Genomic DNA, 26,831 nt, shown 5'->3' with positions numbered 1-26,831 from the left:
CTGAAACCAATACCTGCCTAACCCCTGGCCACATGTCAATCATCTTATCCAATATGTTAATAATACTGTTGTTTCATTAGCCATCTCAGTGGCCTTGTGGTTACAGTGCCCCTCTCAGATTGAAAGGTTTGGAGTTTGATCCTCGGCTGGGTCATACCAATGATTGTAAAAATGTGACACAATGCGTCTCTGCTTGGCACTCAGTATTAAGGAGATAGATTGGGGGTAAGTCCCTGCAAAGGACTAGCGTTCTGTCCAGGGGGTGTACTTGTACATCAAGCTGCCTCACGCTACAGAAACAGGAGATAGGCTCCTGCTCCTATGAGCCGTTCCAGCTCATGCAAGGCTATTCACTTACTCTTGTTTCATTACTGTCAATGAATATTGGCCAATTTTTTAGTAATTGACACAATATTAAAGAGTAGGTCACTTGATAGATATTGAAGACTGAAAAACAAAGTGAAAACAAATGGTCCACAACATTTTACACACACTGTTTTTTTTATTTTATTTAACTAGGCAAGCCAGTTAAGAACAAATTCTTATTTTCAATGACAGCATAGGAACAGTGGGTTAACTGCCTTGTTCAGGGGCAGAATGACAGATTTGTACCTTGTCAGCTCAGGGATTTGAACTTGCAACCTTTGAGTTACTAGCCCAACACTCTAACCACTAGGCTACCCTGCCGCATAGTAACTACATAACAATAACCTAGATAATGAACTTGGTAAATGAATGGTGACTATCTTCTCTCTGTCTCCTGCAGAGGATGGCGTCTCCTTGGCCGGCTCGGTTGCCGGGGACAAGTCCGACACCCTCGGCTCTGCTGCCTCGGGCAAGAAGAGGGGTGGTGGACAGAAGAAGCAGATACAAGCCAACAAATCTGCTCTCCGAGCCCCTCGAGCACTCTGCTGCCTCACCCTCAGTAACCCCATCCGCATGGCTGCCTTAGCCCTTGTTGAATGGAAATATCCTTCAATGATGATGTACCTCTCTCTCTGTGTGTGTGTGTGTGTGTGTGTGTGTGTGTGTGTGTGTGTGTGTGTGTGTGTGTGTGTGTGTGTGTGTGTGTGTGTGTTTTTTGTGTGTGTGTGTGTGTGTGCGTGAGAGCATTTAAACCGCCTACTGTGTTGAGAGACCCTATTAAAGTTATCTCAATCGCGTACAAGCATTTTTAGGAACAAATGTTGTTGATGTTCAAAACAGAGTCTAAGAGACACAGAACCCTGTGGCCTTTTGCAAAACAGTAAATGCATTTTCAAAATGCAGTGGCCAAAACATAAATACATTCATCATAACTATATTATACCACCAAAATTCAAAATACATTTATCAAAAGAGTGCAACCATACTTATCTCTTGAGTCCAAGCAGGCAAAACAGAAAGTAAGTCTGTCTTTTGAAAATCCCAGTAGATCAATACATTTTCTTTGTCGTCACTAAATCATGACGATCAAAACTGGAAGAACAACTATCCAAAGGTGCAGAATTATGAGCAACTACTCTCCTTTTATGTATATTTCATCAAACAATTTCATACACGTCAAATCAAATATTATTCCTTAGAAAAAATAACATTTTAAATAAGGACATTGTGTGCAGGATTCATTTATTGTGATCATCACAATCCAATTCCATGTATTCAAATCATAGGCTGGTTTGCTCATAGCAACACAAAATAGAAATAAGGAAAGGTGATTTCAATAGAGTAACTCAACTGATATGAATGTATAGGCCTCAATCCACACCAAAGCAAAGCTCCATAATGTAGGGATGATACCAGTGTTGCAATACTCGTTTGTGCCGTGTCAAGGAAAAAAACACGAAGCGGATTTAACTTCTTTAGAAAAACTGCCCTAATGTTGGAAACAAATATAATTTTGTTGTCATCCAGAATCACATATATTTATTTTAAAGCTATAGCACACAACATTTTACATAAAGCAGGTTTGTAAAGGACCAAAGGGTCAGATATGCTTTGTGTTTTCATTTTTGTCATGGAAAAAATATTGTGGTACTGGTATCATCCCGGCCCTACTATAATGGAAGGTCAAAATGTTGGAGATGATGACTTAGGAGTAAACCAAAGTTACTTAGAAGTAACCCAACTTCATTCGCTGCATCTCTGCATGTCCACAATGTTGAAAAAAAAAATCATAAAGACTACACAGTCCCAACGTAACACTGAATTTTGTATTCATTGATGACATTTGTATTTAAAGTTTTGCAAAAAGTGGGCTTAGATATGCAAGTCAGGTACAAGGCAAGAAAATGATCAGAAGTTCTGTAAATGTATTTGAGCATTTGATCATTGCTGTTCTGCTGTAGATACGTTTCAACACAGATCCAAAATTGCTTGTACGCGATTGAGAAAAACTGTAAGTCAATGATGCATTCAATGTGGTGTTTAGCATTTACCCTTAACTGTGGTCCTGCAGACCTTTTGATATCTTCATTCTACTTGCTATATTTGCCAACTGTGTGGCCCTGGGTGTATCTAAACCCTTCCCTGAGGAGGACTCCAATTCCACCAACCACAACCTGGTGAGTTGGTGCACGGCGGCTGATACAGAGGCTGAGGTGTCAGTCATGGAGATCATAGAGGCTGAAGAGAGGGTTATTTTGGGAGTGCTATATGAGGACCAAACCTGGGTTAAAATAGAGATATTTGAAATCTGATTCATTTAGCTTGCTTGCCGCAGTTTAATCAGTGGAATACTTCTTAAAGTGCTAAATCCATCTGGGACTCAGGCAGGCTCAAGCAAATGCTCAAACTATTTGAACAATTTCAAATACTACTTGAACCCATGTCAATTGAATCAAATGACGAGAGGTGATCAGAAAAGCCTGGAAGCCTCGTTGTGAGATGTGGCATATCAAAGGATGTATCAAAATACCATGGAAAACAGGTAGATTACAACAGTTTCAGAGAAGTTAGGGGTGTAATCCTAAAGCATAATAGTGTTAAAGAGGAAAAGTTGGGGGTCTGACTCCACCCCCACATTAAGCCCCTCAACCAGCCCCCCCCACCCCCTCTTTATGCCAGAGGTTAAAGCTCACTCATAATAAACAAAAAGGTCTACATGAGCAGAATAAAGCACGACATTTAGAGGTAGAGATATGGGGGACTATAGGATGCATACAGATAGCAGGGAAGGTATAGACAATGTAATCTTTTAGTAGAGTGATATGAGGGAATTCCTCTAAGGGGAGTGAAGTGTGGGGATGGGGGGTAGTACACAACCTCATCATGCTGAGTCTGTCTAGTCCATCTGCTTGGCTGTGGGGCAGGACAGTGGTTGGTTAGTACTGTACTTAAATCTCTCCGGCGTGGATCCCTTTATTGGATTAGACTTGTGGAAGGGACCTCAAGCTGAAGTCTGACGCTTCACTGTAATACCCCCCTCCCTACTATAGGGATTCCAGTATGAAATCTTTACGGTAGTTTACAGCACATTAACACTCATACATAACATACACTATATATACACTATATATACACAAGTATGTAGACACCCCTTTAAATTAGTGGATTCTGCTATTTCAGCCACACCCGTTGCTGACAGGTGTATAAAATCAAGCATGCAATCTCCATAGACAAACACTGGCAGTAGAATGGCCTTACTGAAGAGCTCAGTGACTTTCAACGTGACACCATCATAGGATGCCACCTTTCCAACAACTTAGTTCGTCAAATTTTTGCCCTGCTAAAGCTGCCCGTGTCAACTGTAAGTGCTGTTCTTGTGAAGTGGAAACGTCTAGGAGAAACAACGGCTCAGCAGCAATGTGGTAGGCCACACAAGCTCACAGAACGGGACTGCCGAGTGCTGAAGCGCGTAGCACGTAAAAATCGTCTGTCCTCGGTTGCAAAACTCACTACCGAGTTCCAAACTGCCTATAGAAGCAACATCAGCAGATTAACTGTTTGTCGGGAACTTCATGAAATGGGTTTCCATGGCCGAGCAGGCACACACGAGCCTAAAATCACCATACAGAATGCCAAGTGTCGGCTGGAGTGGTGTAAAGCTCGCCGCCATTGGACTCTGGAGCAGTGGCAACACGTTCTCTGGAGTGATGAATCACACTTCACCATCTGGCAGTCCAACGAATCTGGGTTTGGTGGATGCTAGGAGAACGCTACCTGCCCCAATGCATAGTGCCAACTGTAAAGTTTGGTGGAGGAGGAATAATGGTCTGGGGTTGTTTTTCATGGTTCGGGCTAGGCCCCTTAGTTCCAGTGAAGGGAAAACTTAGTGCTACAGCATACAATGACATTCTAGACAATTCTGTGCTTCCAACTTTGTGGCAACAGTTTGGGAAAGTCCCTTTCCTGTTTCAGCATGGCAATGCCCCTGTGCACAAAGTGAGGCCCATACAGAAATGGTTTGTTGAGATCGGTGTGGAAGAACTTGACTGGCCTGCACAGAGCCCTGACCTCAACTCCATTAAACACCTTTGGGATGAATTGGAACGCCTCATCAAAAGAGAACCATCATGCTCTCCCAGAAGCTTGGCTGGTGTGTAAAACCCGCAAATTCAGACAAACAAAAAGGTGTGGTTCCCATCTTGTTTGTATGAATTGGAACACCGACTGCGAGCCAGGACTAATCGCCCAACATCAGTGCCCAACCTAAATGATGCTCTTGTGGCTGAATGGAAGCAAGTCCCCACATCAAAGTTCCACCATCTAGTGGATAGCCTTGTGGAGGCTAGTGGAGGCTGTTATAGCACCAGAGGGGGGACCAACTCCATATTAATGCCCATGATTTTGGAGAGAGATGTTCAATGAGCAGGTGTCCACATACTTTTGGTCATGTAGTATGGTGTTAAGAAATACTTATAGGGTAATGGTCCTCACTTCAGGGGCGACAGCTGTCCTGATTTGAATAGAACGATGCAATCGCTGTCTTCATTCATTACACTACAGCTTATCGTTCCATAGTGAAGGTACTGTACCTTCTAATCGGTCACATCACCTTGTTTGACCACGATGCTATAGCCAGCTTTTGGCTGCATTCCTATTCCAGCCTGATGCCTAGCGACTGTGGTGCCAAAGATTAGCAGCGTTAAGAAGCATTAGTCCAAGGGTTACTGACTAGCGCACTAGTGACTGGCTTATTAAGCCTGTTTTAGGCTGTAAGTTAACAGGGCTGAAGCTACTGTAATCACTACCTACAGGACAGACTCTGGCTACTTCCGAAATGGCTCCCTATTCCTGTGCACTAATTTTGACCTAAAGTATACATGTACAGTATAAGCCATCAACGTGACAGTGCCTGGCTTCCTTGCCACCCCACATGCAGTAGATATATCAACATTAAACATTACATCCCTGAATATAACATATGAATTGGATATTAGACGGATATTAACCCTGCATTATGAACATCCACAGACATCTTGTAAAATGTCTTTACCTCATTTTCCCAACAGATGTCTTTGCTCTTCACTGATTACAGTAATGGACAAATGAGGAAGTATGTATATTTGACCATGCTGTCTTCTCCCTCTCTGTGAGTGCAGGAACAAGTAGAGTATGTCTTCCTGGTCATCTTCACCATTGAAACCTTCACTAAGATCCTGGCCTATGGCTTGGTCATGCACCCTAGCGCCTACATCCGCAGTGGCTGGAATTTGCTTGATTTTGTCATCGTTGTCGTCGGGTACGCTAGCTCATGTCTCCATTCCTCTTCTGTTACACCCTCCATTCTGTTTATGGTGTTTTAGCTGTATTGTTGTTGTGCGGCTGTTGTTGCAGGTTGTTCAGTGTGGTTGCTGAGGGGACGGCCGACCACAAGCCTGGAGAGGCCCACCACGCAGCAGGCAAACCAGGAGGACTGGATGTCAAAGCTCTCAGAGCCTTCAGGGTGCTACGACCCCTTAGGCTGGTGTCTGGCGTACCCAGTAGGTTTGCGTGTGTGTGTACGTGTGTGTGTACGTGTGTGTGTGTGTGTTTCAGTAAAACCCATCTCTCTGCTGGGTGAATGTGTGCGTGTGTGTGTGTGTGTGTGTGTGTGTGTGTGTGTGTGTGTGTGTGTGTGTGTGTGTGTGTGTGTGTGTGTTTCAGTAAAACCCATCTCTCTGCTGGGTGAATGTGTGTGTGTGTTTCAGTAAAACCCATCTCTCTGCTGGGTGAATGTGTGTGTGTGTGTGTGTGTGTGTGTGTGTGTGTGTGTGTGTGTGTGTGTGTGTGTGTGTGTGTGTGTGTGTGTGTGTGTGTGTGTGTGTGTGTGTGTGCAGGTCTCCAGATTGTCTTGAACTCCATCATGAAGGCCATGGTTCCCCTACTCCACATTGGTCTGCTGGTCATGTTTGTCATCATCATCTATGCCATCATCGGCCTGGAGCTCTTCCTCGGCAGGATGCACAAGACCTGTTTCTACTTGGGCACAGGTACAAACTTCACTTACAACACAAACAAGTATACTGCACTGTACTGTACATACACTGCTCTATACTGTACATACACATCCTAAAACTATATTAAAGAGTTGCATTTGAGTCATTGTACGCAGACAGGGGTAAAACAAGTTATTTACATACAAGTTTGTTACCAGCTAATGCTTTGTAAGCCTGGATTTTATGAGATTTCCATCTTTTTACTAAGAAGACTAAGACATTTGTCACGATGAGTGACCTCCTCGTGTTTTCCTCTCTCCCAGAACTGAACGTGGATGATGACCCCACACCGTGTGCGTTTGCTGGGAATGGGCGCGATTGTGTGGGCAACGGGACCGAGTGCAGAGGACCGTGGGAGGGGCCTAACGGCGGGATCACCAACTTTGACAACATCTTTTTTGCCATGTTGACTGTGTTCCAGTGTATCACCATGGAGGGCTGGACCGATGTGCTCTACTGGGTAACATCACACTCTCTTTCTTTCTTGGCTGCATCATAAATGGTACCCTACTCCCTATAGTGTGGTACTTTGACCAGAGACCTGTGGACCCTGGTCAAAGGTAATGCACTACATAGGGAAAAGGGTGTCATTTTGAATGCACCCCTAGTACTTTTCTTCCTATTCTTAACTACTCCTCTGATTTAATTGAATTATCTATCTTCATATAAATATGGAATAGTTTCTGATTATCTATCTATCTATCTATCAAACAATCAATCAATCAAATGTATTTATAAAGCCCTTTTTAAATCAGCAGTTATCGCAAAGTGCTTATACAGAAACCCAGCGTAAAACACCCCAATGCAGATGTAGAAGCACGATTAACAATGCTTAATCTCCCTCTGTCTCTTTCTGTATTCCTGCAGATGAATGATGCAATTGGCTTTGAAATACCCTGGGTGTACTTTGTCTCTCTGGTCATCTTTGGCTCGTTTTTCGTACTCAACCTTGTATTGGGAGTGTTGAGCGGGTGAGTGAGTGGAAGTCTGTGTGAATGTTTGTCTTGTTGTTACGTTTGTGTGTGAAGGCCTTGTCCGAGTGTAGGTCATGTGCTGACCGTCTATATGTGCGTCTGTACGTGTGTCTGTATGTGCAGAGAGTTCTCCAAGGAAAGAGAGAAGGCCGTGGCTCGTGGAGAGCTGCAGGACGCCCAGAATAAGAAACAGATGGAGGAGGATATGTGTGGTTACATGGACTGGCTTATCGAGGCCGAGGATGTGGATGAGGAAGGAAACAAACGTATGGTTAACTGACTGACTGAGATACACACGCACATATAAACACACAAATAAATACACACGCATACAAACACAGCCTTGCACTCATATAGTCAACCTTTCCTTTGTCTCCAAATAAGGTGCTGCTGTTGCCAAGAAGAAAATGATGAAGAAGTTTGGCTGGTATAAACACAGCGAGGACGGAGGTATGATGCCCTGTCACTCTTCTCACTGTTACTGTCTGTGTGTTAATGCAGGAAAACTTCAATCCGTTTTACCTAGTTTCTACCAGCATGTCACATGTGCAACCAGAAGAAAAAAAACTCTAGACCACCTTCATCGTCCCCACAGAGGCTGTACGTTCATATCCCAACCACAAGTCATGGATTACAGGCAACATCCGCACCGAGCTAAAGGGTAGAGCTGCTGCTTTCAAGGAGCGAGACACTAATCCGGACGCTTATAAGAAATCCTGCTATGCCCTCCAATGAACCATCAAACAGGCAAAGCGTTAATACAGGAATATGATTGAATCCTACTACAGCGGTTCTGACGCTTGTCAGATGTGTCAGGGCTTGCAAACCATTACGGATTACAAAGGGAAGACCAGCCGCGAGCTGTCCAATGACACAAGCCTATCAGACAAGCTAAATGGCTTCTATGTGTGCTTCGAGGCAAGCAACACTGGAGCATGCATGAAAGCACAAGCTGTTCTGTGTGATCACGCTCTCTGTAGCCAATGTGAGTAAGACCTTTAAACAGATCAACATTCACAAGGCCGCAGGGCCAGACGGATTCCCAGGACGTGTACTCAGAGCATGCGCTGACCAACTGGCAAGTGTCTTCACTGACTCTCAGGCGTGCATGCTTAGTCCCCTCCTGTACTCCCTGTTCACCCACGACTGCATGGCCAAACACGACTCCAACACCATCATTAAGTTTGCCGACGACACAACGGTGGTAGGCCTGATCACCAACAATGATGAGATAGCATATTGGGAGGAGGTCAGAGATCTGGTAGTGTGGTACCAGGATAACAACCTCTCCCTCAACGTGAGCAAGACAAAGGAGCTGATCGTGAACTACAGGAAAAGGAGGGCCGAACACGCCCCATTCACATCGACAGGGCTGTAGTGGAGCGGGTCGAGAGCTTCAAGTTTCTTGGTGTCCATATCATCAACAAACTATCATGGTCCAAACACACCAAGACAGCTGTGAAGAGGGCACGACAACACATATTCCCCCCCAGGAGACTGCAAAGATTTGGCATGGGTCCTCAGATCCTCAAAAAGTTATACAGCTGCACCATCGAGAGCATCCTGGCTGGTTGCATCACTGCCTGGTATGGCAACTGCTCGGCATCTGACTGCAAGGGGCTACAGAGGGTAATGCGTACGGCCCAGTACATCACTGGGGCCAAGCTTCCTGCCATCCAGGACCTTTAAACCAGGTGGTGTCAGAGGAAGGCCCTAAAAATGTCAAAGACTCCAGCCACCCTAGTTATAGACTACTTTCTCTGCTACTGCACGGCAAGCGGTACCGGAGCGACAAGTCTAGGTCCAAAAGGCTCCTTAACAGCTTCTACCCCCAAGCCATAAGACTGCTAAACAGTTAATCATATGGCTACCCGGACTATTTGCATTGACCCCCTTTTTTATGCTGCTGCTACTCACTGTTTATTATCTATGCATAGTCACTTTACCCCTACCTACATGTACATATGACCTCAATTACCTTGATTTACCTGTACCCCTGCACATTAATTTGGAACCGGTATCCCCTCTATATAGCCTAGTTATTATTATTTTATTGTGTAACTTTTTTTAACTTTAGTTTATTTTGCAAATATTTTCTCACTCTGCAATGTTCTTTAAGGGCTTGTAAGTAGGCATTTCACGGTAAGGTCTACACCTGTTGTATTCGGCGCATGTGACAAATCCAGTTTGATTTGATTTGTACTACTTGGCTCTCTGTAGTCTAATCCATGGCTCTGCTACGTGTTCAACAGAATCGGATTCAGACTCTGAATTTGAAGCATATCTAGATGACGACAATGGCTGCTGCGCATCTCTTATGTAAGGAAATAAACAAATGTATTTGAATTTCATTCTTTGTTAATTAGATGTCATTGTTGTCATGTAATGCTTCTTTCGCCTTTTTTTTCAGGGCTAAAATGATGGCCAACAGTTTCTGGTAAGTTGAGTAGGATAGCTCAGTTGTGTCTGACTATGATTCAATTATATGACATGCTATTTTATCAAATCGATTCTTTAGTGAATAACAGTTCAAAGTTCATACGAAGTTGCCATAATCAGCTCATGCTGTATTCTGGCTGGTCTAGTCGAAATTCACCATTCCAGCGTGGGGATCTGGTCTCATGTACATTTTGTTAGATAGAGTAGTCTTTCAACCGTTCGCAACCACAACTCAAGCCGGGGTTTGCTTAATCTAACGTCAATTGGGTCACAGGGGTTTTTGTACTGGGGAAGAGAAGGGCGTGTTTCATCCCTCTCCAACCAATGTCTGTTCACTTGGGCGTAGCCAATGAGTGAGCATAAGTGTACTTATGAAAACAATTCTCTCATTTAGAAGCTAAAATCAGATTTTGTCTTCTCACAAATAGTTTCATATTTAAACATTTAAATTGTGCAACAATTCCATGTGAATCTGATAACTAGAATGTGTAGACTTTCCAAGATACAATTTATGTCGGACTGTCATCAGATATAATGTCCCAGACAACAACTGATCTGACATCATATTCTTTAAGTACCAATTGACACTTTCAACTGATTGAGAAAGGGAAATATTGTTCCATTCCCCAACCTTTTGATGTTACCATAGTTTCTCTGTGGTACAAAGGGCTTTCCAAGAGTCCATTCTGTAGAGTGGAGAGAAAAGGGGGAAAGGTATTTATGGGGGGGAGTCATAAACCTCACCCAACAGGGCAATGTCATGACAGTTCTAAGAATATACACAATGTTTTATTTTCAGTTTTTTTTAATGAGAAAGTACACTACACTACAGACTTTTGACAAAGCCGGTTTCTGACCCTTCCGCTCCTCATATAACTTGTCTCCTGTTTCTCTCTTCACTCAGTGAACAGCTATGCCAACTGAACCACGCCTTTCGGAAAAACTGCCGTGTAGCAGTCAAATCCCAGAACTTCTATTGGCTGGTGCTTCTTCTGGTGTTTCTCAACACTGCAGCCAGTGCCTCTGAACACTACGGCCAGCCCAAGTGGCTCACTGAGATGCAGGGTCAGGATACACTCTCTTCTCTACATCTCTTCCTGTTATTCTTTCTCTCTCCACCTACCTGTTTCTATTTGTTTCTGCATGTCCTCCTCCCCTCTTTCCTTTTCTCTATGTAATTTTATCCCTAATTCAGCAGGTTGAAATGTTGACATAGACATCAGGAAAAATATATATACATAAATCAATAAATAACCTTTATTTTCCTTGGTCTTTTCTTCAGAGCGGGCCAATAAGATCCTGTTGATGTTGTTCACGCTGGAGATGCTGTTAAAGATGTACAGTTTCGGTTTCCAGATTCACTTCATGGCTCTGTTTAACCGCTTCGACTGCTTCGTGGTGTGTGGTGGCATCCTGGAGACAGTCTTGGTAGAGTTGCAAATCATCCCTCCCATCGGCATCTCTGTGCTGCGCTGTGTCCGCCTGCTCAGGGTGTTCAAAGTGACACGGTCGGTAACTGCTAGCCTGGTCCCAGATCTGTTTGGTCTGTCTTGCTAGCTTGGTCCCAGTTCTGTTTGTGTTGTCTTGCTCATATTGCCTACGGTCTTGCTAGCCTGGTCCCAGATCTGTTTGGTCTGTCTTGCTAGCTTGGTCCCAGTTCTGTTTGTGTTGTCTTCCTCATATTGCCTACGGTCTTGCTAGCCTGGTCCCAGATCTGTTTGGTCTGTCTTGCTTGCTTGGTTCCAGTTCTGTTTGTGTTGTCTTGCTCATATTGTCTATGGTCTTGCTAGCTTGGTCACAGGTCTGTGTGGGCTGACTTGCTAGCTTGGTCCCAGATCTTTCCGGAATACGCTGGTATGCAAGTCAAATGCACTTTTGAAAGCACTATATGGAATGTCACTCAGCAATTGATACATTTCATACATGTATTCAGTATGGAAGGCTACTACATACCTTGATTCTTTACTCTCAAACACTGAAACTACCTGTCTCCTGTTTAGGCACTGGGCAGCCCTATCAAACCTGGTCAATTCCCTGCTCAACTCCATGAAGGCTATCTGCTCCCTGCTGCTCCTGCTTTTCCTCTTCCTCATCATCTTCTCCCTGCTGGGGATGCAGCTGTTTGGGGGCAAGTTCAACTTTGATGAGACTCAGATGAAGAGAAGCACGTTCGACACTTTCCCCCAGGCCCTGCTCACCTGCTTCCAGGTGACTTATAATTCTAACACTCCTCACGCTACTATCAGATTCTACATGCTTTTCATTACAGCCGCCCTCTCTCTGTCTCTGTCTCTATCTGTCTCTGTCTGTCTCTCTCTCTCTCTCTCTCTCTCTCTCTCTTTGTCTATCTCTCTCTCTCTCTCTCTCTCTCTCTCTCTCTCTCTCTCTCTTTGTCTCTATTTCTTTCTCTCTCCCCCCTCTCTCCTTCTCCTTTTCTCCTCTGTAGATCCTTACAGGAGAGGACTGGAATGCTGTGATGTATGATGGGATCATGGCTTATGGCGGGCCAGTCTTCCCACAGATGATTGTGTGTGTCTACTTCGTCTCCCTCTTTGTTGTCGGCAACTGTATCCTTTCTATTAACCAAGACAGAGAGAGTTGGTTATATATATATAATCTGCATTTGTACAATTTATTTATTTATTTTTATTTAACCTTTATTTAACTAGGCAAGTCAGTTAAGAACAAAATCTTATTTACAATGACGGCCTACAAAGTCATTGCATGTACACAAACCTCTATCAATACAGACTGTACTCTATAAGATCGGTATTCACTGATGTTGTCAAGCTCTTGGTCAATTCCTTGATATCTCTTGATCAGATATCCTGCTCAATGTCTTCTTGGCTATCGCTGTGGACAACTTGGCAGGTGGTGATGGTGGAAAAAAGCAAGTAGAGTAAGTATCACAGAAGCCAAACTAATAAAATGTATAATTTGATGGTCTGGTTATATCACTGGACATAGCTAAGTAGCATCAGTAATGAGGAGAATAAGTAGATGGTGAACAAAAGCAAAGTGGTGAATTAATGGTTTTGCAGAGAGAAAAAGGATGATGAAGAGGACTGGGATGAAGATGAAGACAAAGAGGAAGATGCGGCGGTATGTACCTAAATGTTGTTTCAGGGGACCAACTCAGTACAATATTTTCTACAGCAGCTACTCTTATGGGCTGCAACCTTATCTAACTGATAATGGTTTGGAAGGAGTATCTGTGCTCCTCAGTGTTTTAAAGATAAAAAAGAATCTCATGTTTGCATTTCTTTCTTGCTCTCTCTTTCCTTGTGCAGAATGAGATGGATGACTGGGAGGAGAATGAGGAGTTGAGAGCCATCGAGGGTCTGGAGGGTAAGTGTCGTTCCGTATACCTCAGAAGGGTTCTCCTCAGACTGTGTGACACATGGATTGTTCTCTAAATCGACTGATCTGATCAACTACCCTCTCTAGGAATCATGCCTGTGAAGCCTGAATCTGCTCCGAAAGAGAAGATTGAACCCATTCCAGATGGGAGCTCCTTTTTCATTCTTGGAAAGAGAAACTGGTAAGTCACAGTCACAGAGCCCTATGGACCCTGGTCAAAAGTAATGCACTATATAGGGAATTGTGTGCCATTTCAGAGCACCCATGTCACTTGCATGGTCTCTCCTCTCCCCTCAGCCTTCGAGTGGCCTGTCACAATCTCATCCACCACTCCTACTTCACCAATCTCATCCTCGTCTTCATCATCGCCAGTAGTATTTCTCTGGCCGCTGAGGATCCAATCAGAGCTCACTCCTTTAGGAACAACGTAAGGCAATAAAAAAAAAAAATCCCTCTAGATATCTACTCATCCAACTGTCAGTCCCGCCCTCACAACCAAGCACTACCTAGCGCCCAATCAATATCTATAGTCTATAACTGGCATTCAAAACTATCCGTTCACACTCTCACTCAACTACCATATATCTACCCTCACTGCTCAATGGTTTCAACCAAAACTGCTGTTCTCATACTCACCTTACCCTGCCCACCGGGGTTGGGTTAAATGCGGAAGACACATTTCAGCTGAATGCATTCAGTCGTACAACTGACTAGGTATCCCCCTTTCCCTTTCCCTTTCCACCACCAAATAGTGTTTCTGTATTGTTGTCATGATGTTGACGTGGAATATCTTCTCTATCTTCAGATGCTTGGCTACGCTGATTATGCATTCACCTCCATATTCACTGTGGAAATCATACTGAAGGTAAAATGTCTTTCCTATCTTTCCTTTCCTTCAGGCAGTAGATCTATGTCTATCTATAAACATATACAGGAGTGCACATGGCAGCGTAAATACCATTTAGAATCACTCTTAACTCTTGTGATTTTTCTCCCTCTCCAGGTGACGGTTTTTGGTGCGTTCCTTCATCCTGGTTCCTTCTGTAGGAATGCCTTCAACCTCCTGGACCTGCTGGTTGTCAGTGTGTCTCTCGCGTCCTTCTTCCTCCAGTGAGTATCTGTCGGAATATTAGCCAAGCGGGCTCGAACCTCAGGCGCATAGCTGAAAAGCTTGTGCCTGAATTCGAGCAGGAGGGCCATTAACAGTATGGTACAACCATTTTCAACCAACCTTTACTTAGTGATACTGTCTTCGTTATTCGGAAGGCTCCGGTGTCTCATAAACTTCTGTTTCCATTTGCAGTTGGAACTCCAAAAACCAGAGAATAGATATTAAATTAACTTTTTGTAGAGAGTGAGAAATGGCCTCTCACGTGTAAATCTTTGTTTGTGTTGTTTGGATCGCACTGTGTGACGCCTTATTCTACATGTGGCTGTTTCGCTTACAAATGACTAGTTCCTGCTAAGCTGTTGTGAAATGCCAGATGTCTGGCAGCTAAAATGGTGAGGAAACTCCTCATGCAGCACAGACATTTCAGTTCATATTTTTCTGAATATTCTCAGCTTTTTGGATTCCAGCAGCAACTGTGAACAGACGTTTGTAAGACACTGGTGTCTTCTGAATCAAGAACGAAGAAAGTATCACCAAGTAAATGTTGGTTGAAAATAACTGTACCAAGACTTTAATGGACCATCAACTCAACGGCCATCACAAGCTAGTTAGCTAGCTATACAGATGAATGTAAGATTTGATCAGCTATCGGTGTGTGTGTGTGTGTGTGTGCGCATATTGTTATGTATACTGTATTTGTGTCTTACGAAATACATACTCTGGCTACACAATACATTTCCCATTTGCAAAGACAATAAAGTTTGAATTGAATTGGTTCGGTCCTAAAAGGGACATTGGAAGGGTGATGAACTGCTGTTCCTTTACAGGTCAATGGATAGTATTGGCCCTGATTGTATAGACATAATACTGTAACAGCACTCTCTGCAGGTCAGACAAGAAAAGTGCTGTGTGGATCATTCCAACACTCATATCTGCTTCTCCTGTACTCTCAGTTCCAGCGCTATCTCTGTGGTCAAGATTTTCAGGGTACTCAAAGTGCTCAGGCCTCTTCGAGCAATCAACAGAGCCAAGGGACTCAAGGTAATCATTTGACCACTTTAACCACCTCTCTCTCTTTCTCTCTCTCTCTCTCTCTCTCTCTCTCTCTCTCTCTCTCTCTCTCTCTCTCAATCGAATTCAAGGACTTTATTGGCATGGGAAACATACGTTTACATTGCCAAAGCAAATGGAATAGACAATTAATAAAAGGGAAACATTAGTAAGCATTAACTCTTACAAATGTTTTAAAAGAATATAGACATTTCAAATGTTATATTATTGGCTATGTACGGTGTTGTAACAATGTGCAAGTAGTACAATTATGAAAAGGGGGAACAAATTAACAGATAAATATAGGTTGTATTTACAATGTTGTTTGTTCTCCACTGGTTGCCCCTTTCTCATGGAAACGGGCCACAAATCTTTCTGCTGTTACTGCACACCGCAGTATTTCGCCTAACAGATATGGGAGTTTATCAATGTTTGATTAGTTTTCAAATTCTTTGTGGGTCTGTGTGATCTTTGAGAAATATGTGTCTCTAATGTGGTCATACATTTGGCAGGAAGTTAGAAAGTGCAGCTCAGTTTCCACCTCAATTTGTGGACAGTGGGCACATAACTTGTCTATGGCGGCTTCTCTCAATAGTAAGGCTATGCTCACTGAGTCTGTACATAGTCAAGGATTTTAGTAAAGGATTTTCTTAATTTGGGGTCAGTCACAGTGGTCAGGTATTCTGCCACTGTGTACTCTCTGTTTAGGGCCAGATAGCATTCCAATTTACTCCGCTTTTTGTTTGATTCTTTCCAGTGTGCCAAATAGTTATGTTTTTGCTTTCATATAATTTAGTTGCGTCTAAATGTGTTTCTATCCTGGAGCTCTGTGGGGTCTGTTTGTGTTTGTGAACAGAGCTCCAGAACCAGCTGGCTTAAAAGACTCTTCTCTAGGTTTATCTCTCTGTAGGTGATGGCTTTGTGGTGGAATGTGTGGGCATCGCTTCCTTTTAGGTGGTTGTAGAATTGAACAGCTGTTTTCTGGATGTTGATAACTAGTGTGTATAGTCCTCATTCTGATCTGCATTGTTTGGGGTTTTGCGTTGTACACAAGGTATATTTTTGCAGAATTCTGCAGGCAATCTCTCAAATGGGTGTTGGTCCCATTTTGTGAATTCTTGGTTGGTGAGTGGACCCCAGACCTCACAACCATAGAAGGCAATGGGTTCGATAACGGCTTTAAGTATTTTTTGCCAGATCCTAATTGGGGAGTTGAGTTTTATATTCCTTTGGATGGCATAGAAGGCCCTTCTTGCCTTGTCTCTTAGATCGTTCACAGCCTTGTGGAAGTTACCTGTGGTGTGGCTGTTTAGGCCGAGGTAGGTATAATTCTTTGTGTGCCCTAGAGCAACAGTGCCTAGATAGAATTTGTATTCGCTGTCTTTGCTACTGGACCTTTTTTGGAACAGCATTATTCTTGTCTTATTGAGACCCACTGTCAGGGCCCAAGTCTGACAGAATCTGTGCAGAAGATCTAGGTGCTGCAGTAGGCCCTTCTTGGTGGGGGTCAGAAGCACATGATCATCTGCAAACAGTAGACATTTGACTTCTGAGTTCAGTAGGGTGAGGCCAGGTGCTGCAGCCTGTTCTTGTGACCTCGCCAATTCCTTGATATATATGTCGAAGAGGGTGGGGCTCAAGCTGCATCCCTGTCTCAGTCCACGGCCCTGAGGAAAGAAATCTGTGTGTTTATTGCCAATTTTTACTGCACACTTGTTGTTTGGGTACATTGATTTTATAATGTCAAATGCTTTCCCCCCAACACTGATTTCCATCAATTTGTATAGCAGACCCTGTTGCCAAATTGAGTAAAAAGCTTTTTTGAAATCAACAAAGCATGAGAAGACTTTGCTTTTGTTTTGCTTTGATTGTTTGTCAACAATTGCGTGCAGGGTTTACACATGGTCTGTCGTATGGTATTTTGGTAAGAAGCCAATTTGACATTTGCTCAGGACATTGTTTTCACTGAGGAAATGTCTTAGTCTTCTGTCGATGATACTCCTGGGGAGTTTTCTGCTGACCCATATTCCACAGTAATTATTGGGGTCAAATTTGTCTTCACTTTTGTGGATTGGGTTGATTGGGCCTTGGTTCCAAATATTAGGGAAGATGCCAGAGTTGAGGATAATGTTGAAGAGTTTAAGAATAGTCCATTTGAATTTGTGGTCTGTATATTTTAGCATTTTGTTTAGTATACAATCAACACCAACTTTTTGGGTTGGAGGGTTTTTATTTTGTCCTGTAGCTCATCCAATGTAATTGGAGAATCCAGTGGCTTCTGGTAGTCTTTAATAGCTGATTGTAAGTTTTGTAAATTATCATGTATATATTTTTGCTCTTGGTTCTTTCTTATATGTCCGAAAAGATTGGAGAAGTGGTTTATCCATACATCTCCATTTTGGATAGATAGCTCTTTGTGTTGTTGTTTGTTTAGTGTGTTCCAATTTACCCAGAAGTGGTTAGATTCTATGGATTATTCAATCCCATCTCTCTCTCTCTCTCTCTCAAATAACTGTACAAACGTGCTCTTGTGCCTGTGCTTTTGTTGACAGAATGTAGTGCAGTGCGTGTTTGTGGCAATCAAAACCATCGGAAACATCTTGATCGTCACAACGCTCCTCCAGTTCATGTTTGCTTGTATTGGAGTGCAGCTCTTCAAGGTACTTGGTCATTGCTTTTTTGAAAACAATCCGTGTGGTGTCTTCTCGTTATAAAGTAATGTTTGTCTGCTCTGTGTGTTACAGGGAAGATTCTACAGTTGCACCGATGAAGCTAAACACACTCCATATGAGTGCATGTAAGACTTTATTTTTTGTCTTTTATTTGTCTTTCTCTTAGCCAATGCCTCACTCAAATTCCTGTCATTACATACTATATTTTATTACTAATAAGCATAGCTTTGTGTATGTGTGCTTGCGTTTTGTGTTTAGGGGGACGTTTGTGGTGTATAAGGACGGTGATATGAATCACCCTATGGTGAGAGAGAGGAAATGGCAAAACAGTGAATTCAACTTTGACAATGTGCTGCAGGGCATGCTGGCCCTTTTCACTGTGTCTACATTTGAAGGCTGGCCACAGTGAGTACCAAGACCACGCATTAGTACGTATGATGACTATCTGTTTATATATTATAGCTGTTGTTCTTGTTTAAATCTCTCTTATTATAAACTCGTAGGCTGCTGTACAAGGCCATCGACGCCAATGCTGCGAACCACGGCCCTATCTACAACTACCGTGTGGAAATCTCCATATTCTTCATCATCTACATCATCATCATCGCCTTCTTCATGATGAACATCTTCGTGGGCTTCGTCATCATCACTTTCCGTGAACAGGGAGAATCTGAGTTCAAAAACTGCGAACTGAACAAAAATCAAGTTAGTTATTTTCCTTGAATAACTTATTACGACGCTCATCATAATCACAAAGCTACTATACCTTATTATCGTGTGAAAGCCCTTCAGTCTACTGAGATTGCGAGTTTTCACTTCACTTCCCACCTTCCCTGTGTCTCCTGTCCTGCCCTTCACAGAGACAGTGTGTACAGTACGCTCTGAAAGCCAAGCCCATCAAGATCTACATTCCCAGAAACCCGTCCCAGCTAAAGTTCTGGAAAATCATCGCCTCCAGCCAATTTGAGTACATCATGTTTGTCTTAATTCTTCTCAACACCCTCACCTTGGCTGTGCAGGTACAATACTGCAGTTCCTACTACGCCCAGTCATAATGTACACATCATGTATATTACAACAGGAATAAGATTGTAAATCATTTTTTTAGAAAGTGATTGGAAATATTTTACATAGTTTATCATGAGGAAGATAAATCCAAATTCAAATAAATGAATGGTAATGTATTGCTATGTGTCTCTGTCCTCCCCCTGCAGCATTATCAGCAGTCTAAAACATTCAACTCTGTGATGGACATCCTCAACTTGATCTTCACAGCCCTATTTACCATAGAGATGATCATCAAGCTACTGGCTCTCAGAACACATGTGAGTTCAACAGGCTTTCGCTGGACACATTTTGATATCAATACTGTGTTCTAATGTTCCATGTTCTGATGTTCTGATACCAGATTCTAATGTTCCAATGCCATGTTCTAATGTTCCGATGCCATGTTCTAATTTTCCGATGGCATGTTCGAATGTTCCGATACCATGTTCGAATGTTCCGATACCATGTTCGAATGTTCCGATGGCATGTTCTAATGTTCCGATACCATGTTCCAATACCATGTTCCGATGTTCCGGTACCATGTTCTAATGTTCCAATACCATGTTCTAATGATCCGGTACCATGTTCCGATACCATGTTCTAATGTTCCGATACCATGTTCTAATGTTCCGGTACCATGTTCTAATGTTCCGATGGCATGTTCTAATGTTCCGATACCATGTTCTAATGTTCCGATACCATGTTCCAATAACATGTTCTAATGTTCCGATACCATGTTCTAATGTTCCATACTATTGATGGTGTTCCGTGTATCCAGCAATATTTCATTGATGCCTGGAACTCCTTTGACGCTCTGATCGTTGTGGGCAGTGTGCTAGACATCGTGGTCTCAGAGCTTAGTGTGAGTACGCTCTCTGTCTCTCCTTTAGCTGCTTCATGTTTCCTCATCTCTTCCATCTTCAACCCTTTTCTTTACTTCAGGGAAACGTGATACTTAGAAAATGCTTGCAATAAAGGCCTGCAAAACGATTTGTGTACAGTTATTCATTGTAACATCTCTGTTTAACAAACAAATAGCTTTATAAACCTCTTGTGTATGTTCTGTCAAATACTAAATGATATCTTATATTGTATCTTATATGTATATTTTCTGTTTTCTTCTTGTCTCTGGTATCTTTGAAACTTCTCATCAATCCAGGGAGGAGACGAGGATGTTGAAGTAAGACCACGACAGGAACACAATTTTCTCTCTCTCTCTCTTTCTTTATCTCTGTTACTATTTGTCCCTCTCTCTCTCATTTGAAAAAAATAACATATTTCCTTTCCTCTGTCTCTCCGTGAATAGTGTGAAAACAAGCAGCTGTTCCCTAAACCTCTGTTTCTCTCCAGGCCATCGAGGCTGCAGCTCAAGCTGCAGCTGTAGCCGTTCCCGGAGCTCCGCCCGGGGCCAAGAAGGAAAGCGGAAAAGTGTCCATCACATTCTTTCGTTTGTTCCGAGTCTTGCGATTGGTCAAGCTGCTCAGCAAAGGGGAGGGCATTCGAACCCTCCTCTGGACTTTTGTCAAGTCCCTCCAGGTCAGTGCTATGTTCAAACAGATGTCAAGACACACAGACAGAGAGACAGACAGACACTGGTGTATAATTATAATTTAGATTTGGTAAATAAAATGTATGTTTATACCTCCCCCTCTTTCACAGGCCTTGCCATATGTCGGTCTACTTATTGCAATGATTTTCTTCATCTACGCTGTGATCGGCATGCAGGTGGGTCTCCTCCCATTCATTGTATCCCCTTAAGTCTTTAAAATGCAACTGGTGACAATATGACCTATGCTCTAACCTTTCGCAGACATTTGGAAAGATTGCTATAGATGACAACTCACATATCAACAGGAACAACAACTTCCAGACCTTCTTCATGTCTGTCCTGCTGCTCTTCAGGTGAGTTTTGCAGGAAAGAGAGGTAGATAGTTAGAAGCTCAACCACAGTCTATTTTTCTCCCCCAACTCTCCACTTCCATTTCTGCTCTTATTTTTCTCTCCTCTCCTCTCCTCTCCTCTCCTCTCCTCTCCTCTCCTCTCCTCTCCTCTCCTCTCCTCTCCTCTCCTCTCCCTCCTGTGTCTTCTCTCCTCTTCCTCCTGTGTCTTCTCTCCTCTTCCTCCTGTGTCAACTTTCCTTTCCTTAGTCCTAACGTGTGTGCTCTTCCTGCAGGTGTGCCACCGGAGAGCAGTGGCAGGAGATCATGTTGGCAGCGTTGCCAGGGAGACCCTGTGACCCCGAGTCAGACTTTGAGCCCGGGGATGACAACATGTGCGGCAGCAACCTGGCTTACATCTACTTCATCAGCTTCTTCATGCTCTGCGCTTTCCTGGTGAGACAACTGTCTGTGAGAGGTGTCTTTTGCAAAAGACAAATTCATCTCAATGAGACCAACTTGTGTACATAAAGGTTCATTAAAAAGATGTTGATTGCAGCCAATCTGAAGCAGACCAGCTGTGATTGATACACTCTGTGTTCCTCTTCTCAGATCATTAACTTGTTCATTGCTGTCATCATGGACAACTTTGAGTACCTGACCAGAGATTGGACCGTACTGGGTACTCATCACCTGGACGAGTTCAAACGAGTCTGGTCGGATTATGACCCAGAGGCCACGTAAGAGACCGCTCTCTCTATCGCTTTTAGATTTTTCTTTTCAAATTGAAAAAGGATAAACGGGATATGGCCTTTATTCAGGAAACCCCTTCTGTATCTCTGTCCTCTATCTTCCTTTTACTTCTTACTCTCTTCTCGTCCATCCCTTTCCCCCATTTGGTCCTTTAATTGTGCTGTTTTTGTCTGTATTGCAGGGGTCGAATCAAACATATCGATGTGGTCACTATGCTGCGCAGGATCCAGCCACCCCTTGGTTTTGGCAAACTTTGCCCCCATCGTGTGGCCTGCAAGGTAGGGCACATCACATTTTAATGGTAAAGGTTGAATAAATGAAATGATAAAAGTATTTACTTCTTATATTTATATAATTGAATGTTTGATATATGTCAGATATTGTGCAGTGAGAATTGACTCTATTTCATCTGCTTGCTTGTCCTGTTAGAGGCTGGTTGCTATGAACGTGCCGCTGCACAGCGACGGGACAGTCACCTTCAATGCCACCCTGTTTGCGCTGGTCAGAACCTCACTGAAGATCAAGACCGAGGGTCAGTCAGGTCACATACACAGAGTGTATCATTCACACATTATTATTTAGTGCAGTGGTGCTTGCGGCCTTTACTCCTATGTTTTTAAAGGTCTTGTGTCTCTCCACTAGGGCCTGTTGACCAGGACAACGAGGAGCTCAGGGCCATCATTAAGAAGATATGGAAGCGCACTAAGCCCAAGCTCCTTGAAGAGGTCATTCCACCCCCTAGAGGTAAACCATAGGAGGTGCCATTTCAACCAACTAGAGAGACGTATTACTGTATACTACCGTATAACCACACAGACCACTCTAATGGTAGTTTATGCATTTTCAGGTTTCTTTCTGTATCTCCCTATTGTCTGTGTTTTTTTCTCTTAGTTCGTCCCTATCACATTCCTATTTGCCTCCTCCCTTTGTTTAAGATATATTTTTTCCCTGTTCTCCTCCTCTGTTGCGATTCTTCCTGACTCAGGGGAAGAGGTGACTTGTGGGAAGTTCTATGCCAGCTTCCTGATCCAGGACTACTTTAAAAAGTTCCGCAAGAGGAAGGAGCGGGAGAGGAAGAAGAAGGGAAAGGACAAGAAAGACTCACTCCAGGTATACCAGTTACCTGTTAACATGTTGTGGTAAACCATGGGGTGTTGGGTTGAGCGTGCAGAGATTGACACAGAGACAGGGAGGCCTTAGTACATTAAAACAACTTTAATAATACAGAAAATAAACATAACAAACAGTAGACATTTGACTCTCCTTTTGCTTGGTGTCAGTCTCTCCCCGTTCTCTCTTGCGGTGCGCCACTGTGCTCCTTTTATTTGGCCTCCACGGCTGGTTGGCACTTTCCTCTAATTACCTCCACTTAGAGCTGTCTGTGTCAGGGTGCCCAGCTCCCGTCTTCCCAGCAGAGGGAGCCAACGTCGCCTCACGTATCTCCCCTCTATTACCATCCCCCGGGGTAGACCTCCTGGGATACCACAACGTGTTGTTACTGTTTGGTGTCTTTGTGTATGTGTTTGTGTATCACACTGTGTGTGTTTGTGTGTCAGGCAGGGCTCAGGTCACTGCAGGCACTGGCCCCAGAGTTGCATCTGGCCTTGGCAATGGAGGGAGAGGATGAGGAGGGTGTGGAGGGAGAGTTGGATGAAGAGTTCTTCAAGGTAAGTGATTGACTGTCATTAGTGTATCAAAACAGTATATACTGAAGTGATTTGTCTGTTCTCTGTATTTGACATTGCTCAAATAAGCAAATATCACATACAATAGGTAAGCAAAATAAATGTTTATAATATTTACAACAAAAAACAGTTGACTGTATATTAAAGCAAATCTCTTTGTTTCCCCCTCCCTCCAGAATGACAACGTTTTCGAAGATCCTGGCACTTCTGCCACAAGTACTCCATCCACCACTCACATGCCAGCTGACATAGAGGAGGGCACCACCACTATCTTCATGGAGCCCTTCATCGAGCCCACAATATCCAGCAACGTGGTCACAGAACAGCCATTGACAGTCAGCGAGAAACCAGAATCGGCTCTCTCATCCTTTGATGTAGTGATGGAACAGCCCACGAGATCTGAGGCCATCCCTCCACCAGAAGACACACCAGCCCCAGCCCCGCCCCAACCAGCCCCAGCCGCATCACCACCAAAAGATCCATCCCCTCCCCAACCAGCACCAGCCGCAAACCCACCAAATGCCCCATCCCAGCCCCAACCAGCCCCTGTTGCATCCTCACCAAATGTTGCTTCTCCACCACAGGTGGTTGCTCAATCCCCACCTCAAATAGTGTTAGCCCCACCAGAACCAGAGGCACCTCAAATAGTGTTAGAGGCAGCCCCTGCCCCACCTCAACCAGAGCCATTGATGGAGGGAAGAGGAGGTGAAACTTCCACTCCACAGCAGGTGTACTACCCACAGTACCCAGTGGACAGACCAACAAACAATGGGTGAGTGGAAAAGGGAGAGAAGAGGATCTGGGTGAAAGGGGTTGAAGAGTCAGTGTGTGTGTGTGTGTGTGTGTGTGTGTGTGTGTGTGTGTGTGTGTGTGTGTGTGTGTGTGTGTGTGTGTGTGTGTGTGTGTGTATTCATATCTGTTCCCTTTCCCTCAACTTCACAGTCATGTGTATCAAGAGCAACCTGTAGCATCCCCTATCCCGTCAGACTACATGCAGAGTCCTACTCCTAACTTCACCAATGGGAGAGCTGCAGGAGTGCCCTACGCCAATGGAAACGGCATGAATGGGAACGTCTACAATGGCGGTACGAATGGAGGTAGTGTGAATGGAGGTAGCATCACCGGAAGTAGCATGAGTGGCTACACTGGCAATGGTTACAATGGAAATGGCTACAATGGAAACGGCTACAATGGCAACGGTAACGCATTTGAGCAGTATGTCCGGAGACGTGTTCTTCCTCCCACTCCTGCAGGTAATCATCACATGGTCTCAGTCTTTCTCCTCAACACCAGTAGAATCAGTAGAACTAGAAACCAGTGACCGTCTTAGTACATTTCCATGTATTTTCTCTTCCAGGTCGCAAGCCGCCCTCCTTTAACATCCAGTGTCTGAGGGCACAGCATAGCGCAGATGACATCCCCATCCCTGGCACGTACGAGAGTAACTCGCCCCCATGTAGATCCAGACTGGTAAGACACAGACACATGCAAAAGAATAGTCAACCAATGCTTACATGAATCAGAGACACATTTTCATTTGGTGCCAAATTTGGAATTGAAAGCGTTTGAATGTAATAATAGAAATCAAGATTTTAATCATTGTCCTCCATCCTCCTCCAGCCCCTTGACTCCCGCCGCAGCAGTGCCTCCTCCATGTCCTCTGCCTCCTGGGCCAACAACGGAGGAGGACATGCAGGGTCGACGCCAGGAGCAGGGGTGTCGGCAGCATCAGCGAAGAGAGGGCGTCTGCTCTACGCCCCTCTGATGCTGGTGGATGAGGGCAGGGGCACCAAGCAGGTGTGGGGAGACAGGACCCAGGCCACCTCCAGCCTCCCTGCTATTGCAACCAGGCCCAGTGGCTGGTACCCTGGAGCCCCGACACTCCCTGTGCCCACCCCCCAGAACAGGAGCTACACCAATGGCAGGGTGCCCTCCCAGATCAGCCAGAGCCTCATCGAGAAGGGCAGTGCAGACAGCCTGGTGGAGTCGGTAAGTGATGGATGAAATAGGATGTCCTGATGAGAGTAAGATAAAAGTCCCAAGGCTACATACTGCTTAGGATATACAGTACTTATCAGGGTAATAGTGAGTGGAAAAGTCAAGAGCACTCCAAGCCTCAGTAATTCACCTCAAAAAAATCTTTGCTATGAATTTCATTTTGCCTACAGTGTAAGTTAGTCAGTGATTTAAACCCCATGAAAGTTCCTCTATTTATGAATATTCAATAAACATGTGTATGCTGTAGGTGGGAGAGAGAGAAAGAGAGAGAGATATTTGTGTTCACTGTTTCACAACTCTCCTTACTCTCCCACAGATCCTGATATCGGAAGGCTTGGGCCTCTATGCAAGAGACCCAAAGTTCGTGAACTTCGCCAAGCGAGAGATCGCGGACGCATGTAACATGACCATTGATGAGATGGAGAACGCAGCCACAGACCTGCTGACCCGTTCAGCGGGCCAGCCAATAGGACGCTTCGAGGAGGAGCTGGCTGACGAGATGAACTGTGTGATTTCCTACTGAGACTAGAGAGAGGAAACAGAGAGGAAGGGAGGGAGAGTTGGAGGGCAATGAGATAGATCCTTACCTTTTTGTCTCCATCAACATAGGGGGTAAGAATGGTGAGGCAAGCTATTGATCTTAGCAAACTGTCAATGTCTCTTTGATCAGGGTATTTTCCAGATCTTCTCGGGTAATTTGGCTTTGTTGAAAGTGTCAGTGTGTCTTGAACAAGAGCCTGAAATAACCATACTACATTTGACAGCACATACATAGAGTATCTATTGAGGTTTGGCCACAATACTCTTAAACAGTTATTTCCAATGGAAGAGTGCACAGTACTATAGCCTTCCAAACGTGATTACAATTCTTATTCTACTATGAAGTATTTATCGCTATTTCAAAAGCAGCATTTTTGCCTTGTATTTCCATTTTGTACTGAGCTTGATTTGCTGTCCCTTTATGTAACCCCAAATCATACAATCACCCTGCTAAGACCATAGAAATATATTAAAAGCAGGCATAAATCCAACAAATAAATAAACCCCTTGTCTGTTGTGCAAGTGAGCTCCAGTTGTAACTATAGATCATGAAACAGGGTCTGTGTGTGTCATGTCAGTTGCCCAGTGAAGCATTAGCTTAGCATTAGACATTTGAACCATGTCATGTATAATTATATCAACAGAAATGCCACAGAAGATTCTGAAAGTCATCATAATCTTCCTCAGTGAGAAACTTTGAAGTAGTATTTATGTACATGTATGGTCAAGAGGAAAGCAGCTTGTAAACGTAATAATAACAATTGCTAGTTTTGTTTTATTGGGAATGCTAATACTTTGAAATGTCAGGTATTTATGTGTGTACATTAATAAAGTGTCATGTCTTTTTCTCAAAGTTGTAATGCAGATCATTTAGTGGAGACAGGACTTGTATTAAATAACTGGTAAGCATGTAGTTATTTGTAATCT

At 43.7% G+C, this 26,831-nt stretch overlaps 1 protein-coding gene across 1 annotated transcript in view; it reads left to right on the top strand.

Annotated features, from left to right (window-relative positions):
• LOC115168069 (voltage-dependent L-type calcium channel subunit alpha-1D-like) overlaps positions 1-26,757 on the top strand; it is a 30,443-nt gene extending 3,686 nt beyond the window's left edge. Inside the window, exons 2-47 of the mRNA XM_029722954.1 lie at positions 767-968; positions 2,438-2,543; positions 5,523-5,662; positions 5,758-5,903; positions 6,240-6,392; positions 6,662-6,858; positions 7,266-7,369; positions 7,496-7,638; positions 7,757-7,822; positions 9,625-9,691; positions 9,783-9,809; positions 10,716-10,876; positions 11,094-11,319; positions 11,812-12,019; positions 12,258-12,378; positions 12,635-12,710; positions 12,853-12,913; positions 13,102-13,159; positions 13,259-13,352; positions 13,469-13,598; positions 13,977-14,036; positions 14,175-14,281; positions 15,236-15,323; positions 17,885-17,992; positions 18,077-18,129; positions 18,263-18,409; positions 18,508-18,709; positions 18,865-19,023; positions 19,219-19,329; positions 19,830-19,913; positions 20,211-20,231; positions 20,402-20,587; positions 20,711-20,776; positions 20,862-20,953; positions 21,225-21,384; positions 21,541-21,668; positions 21,863-21,959; positions 22,111-22,213; positions 22,324-22,425; positions 22,667-22,791; positions 23,238-23,348; positions 23,543-24,138; positions 24,309-24,619; positions 24,724-24,836; positions 24,987-25,355; positions 25,681-26,757. Coding sequence (XP_029578814.1) covers positions 767-968; positions 2,438-2,543; positions 5,523-5,662; positions 5,758-5,903; positions 6,240-6,392; positions 6,662-6,858; positions 7,266-7,369; positions 7,496-7,638; positions 7,757-7,822; positions 9,625-9,691; positions 9,783-9,809; positions 10,716-10,876; positions 11,094-11,319; positions 11,812-12,019; positions 12,258-12,378; positions 12,635-12,710; positions 12,853-12,913; positions 13,102-13,159; positions 13,259-13,352; positions 13,469-13,598; positions 13,977-14,036; positions 14,175-14,281; positions 15,236-15,323; positions 17,885-17,992; positions 18,077-18,129; positions 18,263-18,409; positions 18,508-18,709; positions 18,865-19,023; positions 19,219-19,329; positions 19,830-19,913; positions 20,211-20,231; positions 20,402-20,587; positions 20,711-20,776; positions 20,862-20,953; positions 21,225-21,384; positions 21,541-21,668; positions 21,863-21,959; positions 22,111-22,213; positions 22,324-22,425; positions 22,667-22,791; positions 23,238-23,348; positions 23,543-24,138; positions 24,309-24,619; positions 24,724-24,836; positions 24,987-25,355; positions 25,681-25,887 — 6,392 coding nt within the window. The 3' untranslated portion in view covers positions 25,888-26,757. The remainder of the gene's footprint in view (positions 1-766; positions 969-2,437; positions 2,544-5,522; positions 5,663-5,757; positions 5,904-6,239; positions 6,393-6,661; positions 6,859-7,265; positions 7,370-7,495; positions 7,639-7,756; positions 7,823-9,624; positions 9,692-9,782; positions 9,810-10,715; positions 10,877-11,093; positions 11,320-11,811; positions 12,020-12,257; positions 12,379-12,634; positions 12,711-12,852; positions 12,914-13,101; positions 13,160-13,258; positions 13,353-13,468; positions 13,599-13,976; positions 14,037-14,174; positions 14,282-15,235; positions 15,324-17,884; positions 17,993-18,076; positions 18,130-18,262; positions 18,410-18,507; positions 18,710-18,864; positions 19,024-19,218; positions 19,330-19,829; positions 19,914-20,210; positions 20,232-20,401; positions 20,588-20,710; positions 20,777-20,861; positions 20,954-21,224; positions 21,385-21,540; positions 21,669-21,862; positions 21,960-22,110; positions 22,214-22,323; positions 22,426-22,666; positions 22,792-23,237; positions 23,349-23,542; positions 24,139-24,308; positions 24,620-24,723; positions 24,837-24,986; positions 25,356-25,680) is intronic.
• The last annotated feature ends 74 nt before the right edge of the window (positions 26,758-26,831 follow it).

Source organism: Salmo trutta, chromosome 30 (genome assembly GCF_901001165.1).
Source record: "Salmo trutta chromosome 30, fSalTru1.1, whole genome shotgun sequence".
NCBI classification, from domain to species: Eukaryota; Metazoa; Chordata; class Actinopteri; order Salmoniformes; family Salmonidae; genus Salmo; species Salmo trutta.
The sequence above is the reverse complement of the archived record's forward strand: the minus strand, read 5'-3'. Positions and strand labels throughout refer to the sequence as shown.